Raw genomic sequence first — 10,960 nt, forward strand, 5'->3', positions numbered from 1 at the left:
CAGCAGGAAAACCAGGCCTCGTCACATTTCTTTTCGAGGTGCCAGCAGCTAAAAACGAAGTGGATGGCATGTTCATCTGCATTGACATCTGTATAAGGGTCTCAGCCAAACGGATGATCAATGATATTAATTGTAGGAATCATCATCATGTTAAATAGCTCACAAATAATTCCTTCTCGGCATTGGTGACATTGCTAATTGGAAACACGTTTTTACAGGAGAACAGGGAAGAAATTTTAGAGCAATATAACCACAGAATGACAAGCCAACACAAGTGAAGATTGCACAATGGAAGAGAGTAAGAATACTTACATGCTTCTCCATGGGATGATCATAGCCCAGAGTCCTGCCTGTCGTAGTAGCACTAAAATTCAACTGTGGGGCTGAACCAATAGCATTGGCTGATCTGACACGCTCAGACACCTCAGGTCCATAAGAAGCATTGGTTCCTCCTGCCAGATGAAATCTAGGCTCAGCATGACAACCATTTTAAGACATTATATTGCAACGAGAAGCTATATTAGCTGGACGATTCATAGCACACCAAAACTAAGTTAGGGCCTTGTCTTGTCAAGTTTGCAACCGAATATGCCCAGCAGCAGACATGAACAAATCATTTCAGAAAACTTGCGTTATAGGAAATAGGCATTTCAACAATTTTCTGACTCCTCTCTTCCCATTCAATAAAAACAACAGGGAAAGAAGAACAGGAGAAAAACACATCATCTCTCGGAGGGGCCAGTTTCTCAATTAACAGGAAAGTTACACAATCAAGAAGTACATTCTTTGGCAACTTCATTAGCAAGCTGACCTTGATGATGGTTGGCTTCCATTGGTACTGCACGGGCATTGCTAGTCCCGGGAACAGCCTGCAGAACAAGATTAATTTACAGTAGTCTGTTAAAAACACAACCTCATAATAGCATACTTGCATTTAGCACCAGAAACTAACAGTCTAACACACCCAGTAAAGGCAAAAGACACTATCATCATGATAGAACCTCCACTTTAGAAGAAACTATCAGTCACAAATATGCATATAAGGATTAAGAACGGGAAAACAGAGAAGGCATCAGATTTTTTTCATACCCGAGAATGATTTCTACTTTTCTGTGCCTGCTGATACTTTATAATGGTCCAGTCAAACACATAGTCGGACTCATATCCTGCGTCAACGGAATAAAACAGTTCATCGAGTGAGGTAGGTCTCAGTTGACAGATAATGTAAAGGTGCCTTTTTCTAAGTACCTTCACGTGAAAACAAATCACGGAAAAGACGCTTCAAGAATCCATAGTCAGGACGCTGATCAAATGTCAATGTGTGGCAGTAATGGAAGTATGATGCGAACTCCACGGGGTGGTTTTTGCACAGAACCTGCAAAAGTAGAGGATAATGGGATATTCATTCAATTGGTACGAGGAGAAAAGACATTGTTTTTTATGATGGAAGAGGAGGACAGACTTCGATAGGAGTTGATATCTTCTTCTCACAAATTTTGTCATATTTCTGCTTTTTGTCAACAGCTTTAAGACCCTGCCATGGAAGACTGCAGAAAAAGAGGTTCAAGAAACAAAGAACACACAAATTCCATAAAGCAGTACAAAAATAAGCGACATACCTTCCTCTTAAGAAATACAGAAGCACATATCCAAGTGACTCTAGATCGTCTCTTCGACTTTGTTCTATGAAAAAGAGGCAAAAATATATATAAGCAGAAAAAAAACCCCACATTACATTGCAAAAAAAAAAAACAGTAGCATTACTTACCAATTCCAAGATGAGTATTGCAACTAGCATACCTTGCAGTTCCAGTTAAATTCTTGTTTTCCCTGCATGTAACCACAGATAACTACTTAGTTGTGTAATCCTACTTTCAATCATAAATAACATAGAGGTATCAGCAAGTCGTGCCCTGCACGAAAACACAAGGTACAACCAATATAATGAAAATATTCACTACCTGTAAGGGATATGACGGTTAGTGTTGGCATCTCGATATCTTTTGGCAAGTCCAAAGTCGATCAGATAAACCTGATTATCACAAGTTAATGAGGAATCTGAATCTGCCGTAGAAAAGGGCATCCCTAATGGAGAAAGAAATTGCAAAACTTGATACCTGATTGGCTTTGCGACCGAGGCCCATGAGAAAGTTATCGGGTTTTATGTCTCTGTGCAGGTATCCTTTGGAGTGCACGTATTCTATTCTAGTTAGCTTTAAAACAAAGTTAAGAAACAGCAAGAGCATTAGATGATACAATTAAAGAAGGATCAACAATATAACACCATGGAAATGGAGAAGAAGGGGAGAGAAGTTTTGCGAAAATAGGAAGAGTTAAGTGACCCTCCAAGAAGAAGAATTAGATGGGATAGAGGAAAGTTACAATTGTGTAATACCATTTGATCAGCCAACATCAAGACTGTCTTCAGTGAGAACTTCCTCCCACAATACACAAATAGATCTTCGAGACTTGGCCCTAGCAAATCCATCACCAGAGCATTTTCTGACCCATCCACCCCAAACCATTTTATCCGCGGAATTCCACCTGCAGAACAAGAGGGGCAAAATAATTAGCTCATCCATTTCGACAGAAAGCATTACATAAGAAATTGAAATGTAAGAATCCAATGCCGCAGAAGCTATTTCACACTCGCACCCAGATAAATTAACTGCGATTCTTTAATATAAAAATCTGAAATTGGAACTATGTTTTGATGATAGCGATTCCTTAATCGTTCACATTACCACCCATTACAAAATGAAAAACATATACAATCAAGAAACATACTTCCTCCTTCAAGAATTTTGTATAACTTGGCTTCGTATAGAAGTTGAGGATGCTTTGTTTTACTGTTCTCCTGCAAACTCAAGCAAGAGGAATGGATTCAGGGCAAATTTCAGCTGAAAGAAAAAATTGCAGCTGAATACTCAATTCAAAGAACAATTCCAAGAACAAAACAGCCAAAATCAACATTCAATCGCGGATCCAAAGCAAACCCAGCAATGAATCGAAACTTACGATCTTAACAGCGACGATCTCAAATGTATCAATGTGGGTAGCTGCGAAACACGAGAAAGAACACGTGAATACGTATCCAAGGGCAAAAATCAAAAGCAGACGATGAAGAACCTACGGTAACACACCGAGAAAGATTTCACCGAAGGATCCACCGCCGATCTTTCGTCCGAGTTTGTATTTGCCGCCGATGACGCGTTCCATTAGCCCTCCGATCACAACCGACTCAGGATCAAGCGCATAGAGATAGGGGAATCTAGGGTTTTTATCTGACCATTTGCTTCTGCGAAATTGACGATTACGATACGAACAGATGAGACATAGAGGAGAAGACAGTAATTTTCTAGATATAGAAGGGCAAATTCGTCAAGATTATTGGATGACGTGGAGAGAAGTTATTTGCCAGTGTTATAGGTTGTGGGGACCACAATGCGATCCTAGCTGGCACGATGATGTCTCGACAGCCAGTAGTTCCACCAACTCTGTAGATCTTCTGTCAGACCTATTCCACATTTCAGATTATTTTAATATTAGTTTGTAATTTAATTTATTATTTTTATATCCGGTCATCGCCGTCAGAAGAGACCGTCTCTTGCCGTTTAACCGCCGCCAGTAAGTTGTTTGGCTTGGATCTCCTTCTGCGTGTAGGACTCTGTTTGGCTGCTGGGAAAATCTGGGTTTGATAGTACAGGTGTTTTCCTGCTGGGAATCTGGGGTTTACACGAAGATCAGTTGAAATTCTGGGTAAATTTGCTGAAACGCGCGAGAATCTTAGTGTAAAAGTTTCGATTATCTTCTTCTAAGTTCATGAAAACCGGATTGACAAACGCCGTTTATTACGAAAGCACCAAAAACCCGAATGGGATTACATGGGGTGGATTGATGAATCCAAACCCTAGAATCATTCTGGAATTTTGGCTTGGAACATCTGGCGAGTTACAGAAACTGAACGGTGATGAATTCACGAAGAAAAAGATCAGAACATTTCAGACACATTTTAGAACTGCGGCATGGAACATTCCGGAGGCATAACCCCTTGGAATCTATTGGTATCTTTGCAGTAATCATAGATCATGAAATCGGTCTGAATCTGTTGCATCCTAGCCAATTGATCGCTGCTCAATTGGCTAAACGAAGGGGACGTCCACCAGTTAGCCCGTGTAAGAGCTGCACACTCGGAGATGCTGACCGGTCCCTTCCACTTGCAAGCTTTTGGTCTGAACCTAAGGCATTCCGCCACGAACGGAGCTTGTGTCCAGTCTGTCTTGACACGCCCTCCTTGCGTGGCCCAGTCATCTGCATTCCACAGACTCACAAAAACCTTCATCCCTTGCTCGTTAGGGTAAGGGACTCCTTCCTTTTCGTAGTTCCTGAACACCCGAATTGGCGTTCCATCCACATACCACCTGTTTGTTTCCGAAATCCCGACCCGACACGATTCTTGTTTTGATCAGTTCTCCGAACAAAGATTCTGACTTGGTTTCAGATATGGTGATTATTAAGCAATTTCTATATTGTCTGGATCGAAAACTTACACGACTTCAGATGGGTTCCAGTGGATTGTGTAGTTGTGGAAACCATCAGTTGGGTTGAACCATGGTCGGAACTGCTTCTCTCGGTTGCCTTTTCCTTGTGTGTATATGTTAGTGTGGATCGTGTACGGTTGTCCCGAGGTATTCCCGAGGAACTCGAAGTCTATCTCGTCATGTGTATTTCCCGAAGAAGATAGCTATACAGCGACATTTCGAAGAAAGGTCGGTCATTTTCGTCGGGAAAGAAAGGATATACGAAATTATCGATGCGTAAGAACTTACATAATAGGCCGTGACTGTTCCTGCAGAGTTACCAGGCACCAACTTGATGAGCATCTCAATGCTTCCGAACAAGTAAGCCGCCTTGGACCGAACTGCAGATCCTGGAAAATTCAATCGTAGTTTTATGTTGTTGTTTTAATTTCACTACCGCCTTTTTGTATCTTTTTATGATTCATAAGACAATATGTAACAAATGAATGAATGATTTAGGGTTTTATAAGGTACGTACCTGCAGATTTGTCAAGGACAAGACTGAGGTTATCTCCAGACATGTTAACATGTTGTTTACCCCAAGTGATGATCATGTTCTTGCTGAAGTTGGCACCGACAAAAGCACGATCCATACACACGAAAGCCATGGCCAGAGCGAACAGAAGAGCTCGAAAACCCGCCATTTCAACTCTCGAGGTCTCGCCCTTTTGCTCGGTACAAGTTCAGACCAATGGTGTTCGGAGGGGACGCGCTGTTCGTTAACATATCGCCTATGAGGGTCTCGTTATATAACTTTGTTGAAGAAGAAATGCGACTTGTAAACAATTTTCTAATGTTTTGAAAAAGGTTTAGTTAAATAATTGATTGAAATCGTCAAGAGTGTATTTGACGTGCGGGAATCAACTGGGAAACAGCCTAATGATATAAAACCCTAGAGAAGAGGAAATGATAATCATTTATTATCCTCTGAAAGCATATATTATGCGATGAGAAATAGAATAATGCCATCGTCAGGTGGTATCGGAGTCGAGGAGCATATATTAGATACGTGCATACGTGCCTAAGACTACTCCATGCCTACGTGTCATCCTTCTTCTTTGTTTTTTTTTCTCTGTGTAAACCCTAACTTGGGCCACAAGTTATATCTTTAAAGTTTTTTTTGGGTAATAATTGACGATGCAAGGGCTGATCGTTGTTGTAGATGTGAAGCATATCATTTCTAGATGATTAGAGTTGGTCCTGTTGGCTAAAAAAACATACATTGAGTTTTAGACCATAAAATAATATCTTTTTTTATTAAGATTTATTTTTTAAGATACAAATTCTGTTTGTCTGAATTCTTTCTTTCATCAATAGAAATTATAGCGGACTGCTCTATAATTTTTTTGGTCGTTTCTTATGTTAACAAAAATGAAAATAGGTGTTTATGGTACAATATCCTAATTTATTGAAATGCAATAGGTGTGACACATGCACATGAATGGATACGGTCCAGGTACCGTTCTCGAAATAATTTAAAAAAGATTAGGAGAATTTGGTTTGGTGTTCATTTTTCATGGGGAGCACAAATGCCTCGACCTCGAGAACTCCACGTCCGATGTGCCAAAAATGTGAAATTTATATTTAAAGAATAGACCTTCAAAACATCGGTTATTTAAAAAAAATCAGAAAATTTATTGGAATATCCATAAGATGCCTGTAAAAATATCATCGGAATAATGATTTTCTATTATTATTTTATGGTTGAACAAAGTCGTACATGCCACGTTTCGTAATCTAATCGGTTTAGATGAATTTTGATTGGGTTAAATGCAATTTAATCATGGGACTTATAACGAAAAAAGGCAATATAATCGACCAAGATAGTGATTTAAAAAACAAGAATATGATCGAATCCGTGAAGCGACAGGCCTTCTTGGCTCTTGGGTTCCAACGTGGAGTTGGACCGACGAGGAACCACCGATGGGTCATGCCCTCTTTCGTGTACCAATCACTAATTCGTTCATTTCAAATCTTGGAACCTCATATTAATTCAAATACTAGAGGCATCAATGCTTTGGCTTATTTTAATATTACTATATATATATAATATCAATTATATATGATATAGAAATTCAATACTATCCATAGTGTGAAGGATTGATATGCATAGTTCTACATTTTTTTCCCTCTGAATGTATAAGGTTTAAAAATATCGTGTCATAATTGAATGTCATTCGTCACAAATAAGACCTTCCTCTTTTTGGGATCTACGGCAAAGGAGGAAAGGGAGTTGGGCATAGCATAAATGATTGAAAAGCAGACATGTTGCTAGAGGATTTCTGAAATGTCAGGTTGGGAACAGACAACAATGCAAATTCTGGTTGGACTCTTGGCTATCTCAAGGCCCGTTGATTGGATTTCTCGGCGATGAAGGTCCACGCAGATTGGGGATCCTGAGAAATGCACTTGTAGCTGATGCCTGCTCTGTCGATGGTTGGTCGGTCCCACCAGCGAGATCGGATGAGATAGTTTCACTTCATTTGGCCCTCACGAATCTCAATCTACCTCTGAATTCTTCTCGACGGGATATGTTTTACTGGTCAGACTCCTACTCTTCGGTCGGTCTTCGGCCATTCACAACGCAAAGGGCTTGGCAATTACTATACACTCCTCCATCTAGGGTTTTTTGGTATCAAGTCATTTGGTTCTGGAAATCTGTCCCCAAGCATTCTTTTACCTCTTGGTTGGTTGCTCGTAACAGGCTACCAACGAGAGATAGAATGCAAGGATGGGGATTGCAAGTGTCACCGAATTGTCTGCTTTGTGATCAGGCTAATGAATCAGTGGACGACTTGTTCTTCCGTTGCACATACACAGCTCACATCTGGAGCTCGTTGTTGGAGCACTCGGGACTACGCCTCACGGAGCAGACTACACTCACAGGCTGGACATGTTGGTTGGACCAACTCTCGGTTGATCGTTGCTTGAAGCTTATGATTTTACTGTTATTCCATGGGGCGATTTACAACATCTGGCGGAAAAGGAATGCACGGCTACACAGATCGGAATCCAAACCTGGACAAGTTCTAGCAAAGGAGATTCTACTACAAATAAGGAGACGATTAACTTCTATCAGGAACACGTGGAGATGCACACACCATACTGACTCACTGTTTTCGATTTGGTTTCGCCATTTTGAGATTATCTAACTGTATTAGCACAACTTTTACTCATGCGTAGCTACTTTCGTATCTTTGCCTTCTGAGAGAGAAATTAAATATTCTCTATGTAAAACACAGTTTTATTAATAGAATTTACGATTAACAAAAAAAAAATCAATATTAACCATAAAATCAAACGAACAACTGAAAATAACTTTGGGCAGCAACAGATGTCGGAGTTAACCAATGGAATATTTATATATATATAGAGAGAGAGACAAGTAGGATCAAACAAAAGTTTAAACTAAAAGATTCTCCCTAATCTCATGCTTTCTTCTCGAGAAATGATGATTACGGACACAAATAAATGATACAGTTTAAATTTGATTTTTTGTAATAATTAGACCATGCGTATATATGTTTTATTTGTAAAGAGAGTTTGGTGCTGTTAGAGTGGCCCATTACCCGTACGTACCATTTGACTTTACCAGAAGAGATCAACGAAGCCAGCAATAGCTTATTAGGGATATTTTTACTGATTATGTTGTAATTGTAGCATTCATTGGCTTAATGACAAAACTGGCTAAAACATTCAAAAACACAATCAATTAATCACCATGTTCTTTTTTACAGTTCCGTTTCTTTTATTAAAAGATGCAGAATCACAAATATATATATATATATATATCTCCAAATATTTACATCCGTGATATTTGGCAGAAGGAGAAATGGCCTAACTAGTGTTCACAATTCAATTTGTCTACACAATACTGAATTATATAGTTTTTAAAATATACAAAACAAAAACAAAAAGATAATCAAACCAAATATAATAAAAATCCAAAATTTTGATGAGCTGTCTTTTTCAGTTTCTGTTTTTTCAATTCCAAAATTTTTTAATTAATTTTTTCTTTCTATCATATTTCAACTTATATTTCAAAATATCAAGTTTAAACCAAATGTAAGCCTACCAATTTCATTTATATTTGACAAACGAATTTTGATTTATATGATTTATGTGAAGAAAATGCTTTACATTTAATCTACCGTTATCGTGGACACGAACCAAGATAATAAAGAAATAGATGTAAGATTAAAATATGTTTTGCTCTACTTCTAATAACTAAAGTTGATGAACATATCGAGGAGACAACAACTTCACTTCGATCAGCCCAATTTCCCAAATCTAACATTTCTGCCCCATGTTTTACAAATATATTGCTTTTTTACCCTTTCTTTTAAATGTGCACAGATAACCCCCCAGTCAAAACACCAGTCGTTTGCTAAATCTGCTTGAAGCATATATAACAACAGCCATAAGTATAATAATCCATGGCTTCTGATTTATGAGAGACCAAATTACAGTTAAATTGACAATCTCAGCTCCAAATCTAGCTCTTGTTTGTCACTCGATCCCGAATTTTGGCTGCTCGATCCCATCGATTTACTTCTTCGTGTTATTGAGCTCGGATCCTGCAGTATCATATAAGAAAAAGAAAACCGTTTAGAAATGGATTTAACCTCAATCTTAACCAATATGGCCACAATTCGAAATTTAAGGGTGATTTTTTTTAAATCAAATGAACCCTTAATTGGAATATATATATATATACACGTGTGTGTGTGTTTCTATATGCGTGTATAGAGCGGAACCTCAGGTAGGAAGTGTCTAGTGATGTTTGGCTGAGCAAAGTGTTGGCTGTCTAGATCGCCGTAGTTAGGGTTCCAACTGTTTGAACAAAAAAAACGGCATTAGTTTTTGCAGCCAACATGTAAATTATACACATTAACATACATAATACACGCATAAAAATACATAGAATATAAAGTTGGATTAAATGATTGTGGACCGACCTTGCTGGTGCATGAGGCTGAGAGTCTGAGTACCTCATGGATGCTCTTTCGTGTTCACTTAAACCCATCTGTGAGAGCCGACATGGAAGCGTACAGAAAACAGTTGCATTAGTATAAATGGATATATTTCCTTTTTTCCATATCAAATTTATTCGTTATTATTCCATTTTACGACTATCGATCAAATGAATAGAATGATTAAAAATTAGAGAACACATAATATGTTTGAGATGCATATAAACAATGACCGATGAAAACCCCCCATGTTTTTGTATTCATCTAATTAATATAAAATCTTTATGTTTAAATAAAAGGTTTTTAATTAATAACGTATGTTAGGAAACCAAGTGCATTTTACTATACATCCACATAGATATGCATAGGAGCAAAATCACGTGCTTAATTTGTAGTGAGGAAGGAAAGAAACGAAAAGGCCACATACCATCATGCTTGGATGGAAACCATAAGGAGCCGATGATGGTGATGAATATCCTCCTTTCATCGTCCTCCCATCCTCCTGCATCAACATCCACATCTCCACATTCAAGCCCACTTTCTATTTCGATTTCGAGTCCTAATTAAATTCATAACCAATCTCGAACATTGACGCATAAAACGGATCTATATATATGCAAATTATCATATATTTCGGAATTCAAGCCTGCAAATTATATATGCCGATATGGAACATACAAAATAGAAACTATATCTTATGCAAGGTGTGTAACGATTCAACAACACCGATGGGTCAGACTATGAATCTTTTTTCTTGGCAGACTTATGAAAACAAAAATGATAACCCATTTGAGGGGATTGAATCCTTTTGACTGGATTGAATCTGCTTGAGTTTATAGCGTACGTGTCAGTCAAAGAGCACACGGACTCCATCACCTTCCATAGCGCATAGACACATACGTATATGTTTATATTTAGTATGAGGGTGCATATATACATACATACATACATACATACATACATACATACATACATACAGAAATATATATATGTGTATGTGTGTGTGTGTATACCTGGTTGAAAGAGGAAGGGTAAGGGGAGTGGTGAAAAGAAGGGTAACTACTGAAGCTGTCGGGACTAATCTCGCCGTGTAATCTGATCTTCTCCAACTGGGCAACTCCGAGCCCTCTCTGTGGCTGCTTCGGCTTCTCCGATGAAGAACCGTTCTTCTTCCCCTTCTTACTCGACGAAGAACCTCCCCCCATGTTCGGTCTCCCCAAGAAACTACTCCCCATGATCTCCTTTGTCTTTTCTTTTCCTTTTTTTTAAAGTTCTTTGTCTTGTCTTCTCTTCTCCGGTACACCGGAAAATCAAGAACCAAGAACTAGAGAGAGAAAGTCAACAACTGGACAGAGAGAGAGAGAGAGACAGCGAACCCCCCCCCCCCCCCCCCCCCTCTTTCTTTTT

The 10,960-nt window shown here is 38.7% G+C and overlaps 3 protein-coding genes across 4 annotated transcripts in view; all 3 read right to left on the bottom strand.

Moving 5' to 3' along the window:
• Positions 1-3,313, bottom strand: part of LOC104804015 (casein kinase 1-like protein 3) — a 4,047-nt gene extending 734 nt beyond the window's left edge. Inside the window, exons 1-14 of one of the 2 annotated variants that reach the window (XM_010528149.2) lie at positions 3,144-3,313; positions 3,019-3,059; positions 2,788-2,857; positions 2,396-2,544; positions 2,118-2,213; positions 1,962-2,032; positions 1,769-1,830; positions 1,620-1,683; positions 1,463-1,547; positions 1,249-1,375; positions 1,090-1,166; positions 812-869; positions 313-452; positions 8-76 (exon numbers count right to left, since the gene is read on the bottom strand). In XM_010528149.2, coding sequence (XP_010526451.1) covers positions 8-76; positions 313-452; positions 812-869; positions 1,090-1,166; positions 1,249-1,375; positions 1,463-1,547; positions 1,620-1,683; positions 1,769-1,830; positions 1,962-2,032; positions 2,118-2,213; positions 2,396-2,544; positions 2,788-2,857; positions 3,019-3,059; positions 3,144-3,219 — 1,185 coding nt within the window. In that variant the 5' untranslated portion in view covers positions 3,220-3,313. Of the gene's footprint in view, positions 1-7; positions 89-312; positions 453-811; positions 870-1,089; positions 1,167-1,248; positions 1,376-1,462; positions 1,548-1,619; positions 1,684-1,768; positions 1,831-1,961; positions 2,033-2,117; positions 2,214-2,395; positions 2,545-2,787; positions 2,858-3,018; positions 3,060-3,143 lie in introns of both variants that reach the window. The other variant, XM_010528148.2, reaches the window with a different exon arrangement.
• Positions 3,314-3,834: 521 nt separating this feature from the next.
• On the bottom strand, positions 3,835-5,286 carry LOC104804016 (probable xyloglucan endotransglucosylase/hydrolase protein 26). The gene is made up of 4 exons (XM_010528150.1): positions 5,059-5,286; positions 4,830-4,930; positions 4,551-4,744; positions 3,835-4,421 (listed from the first exon to the last, which is right to left on the bottom strand). Exons 1-4 carry the CDS (start codon positions 5,222-5,224, stop codon positions 4,013-4,015), a joined length of 870 nt encoding a protein of 289 aa, XP_010526452.1. The 5' UTR covers positions 5,225-5,286; the 3' UTR covers positions 3,835-4,012.
• A 3,544-nt stretch (positions 5,287-8,830) lies between these two features.
• LOC104804017 (protein SPEAR1) lies at positions 8,831-10,923 on the bottom strand. Its single transcript, XM_010528152.1, has 5 exons — positions 10,567-10,923; positions 9,981-10,055; positions 9,539-9,606; positions 9,338-9,413; positions 8,831-9,157 (listed from the first exon to the last, which is right to left on the bottom strand). The coding sequence occupies exons 1-5, from the start codon at positions 10,786-10,788 to the stop codon at positions 9,050-9,052; spliced, it is 549 nt and encodes a 182-aa protein (XP_010526454.1). The 5' UTR covers positions 10,789-10,923; the 3' UTR covers positions 8,831-9,049.
• Between the last annotated feature and the right edge of the window lie 37 nt (positions 10,924-10,960).

The sequence above is a fragment of the Tarenaya hassleriana genome, unplaced genomic scaffold (genome assembly GCF_000463585.1).
Source record: "Tarenaya hassleriana unplaced genomic scaffold, ASM46358v1 Cleome9, whole genome shotgun sequence".
Lineage (NCBI taxonomy): Eukaryota > Viridiplantae > Streptophyta > Magnoliopsida > Brassicales > Cleomaceae > Tarenaya > Tarenaya hassleriana.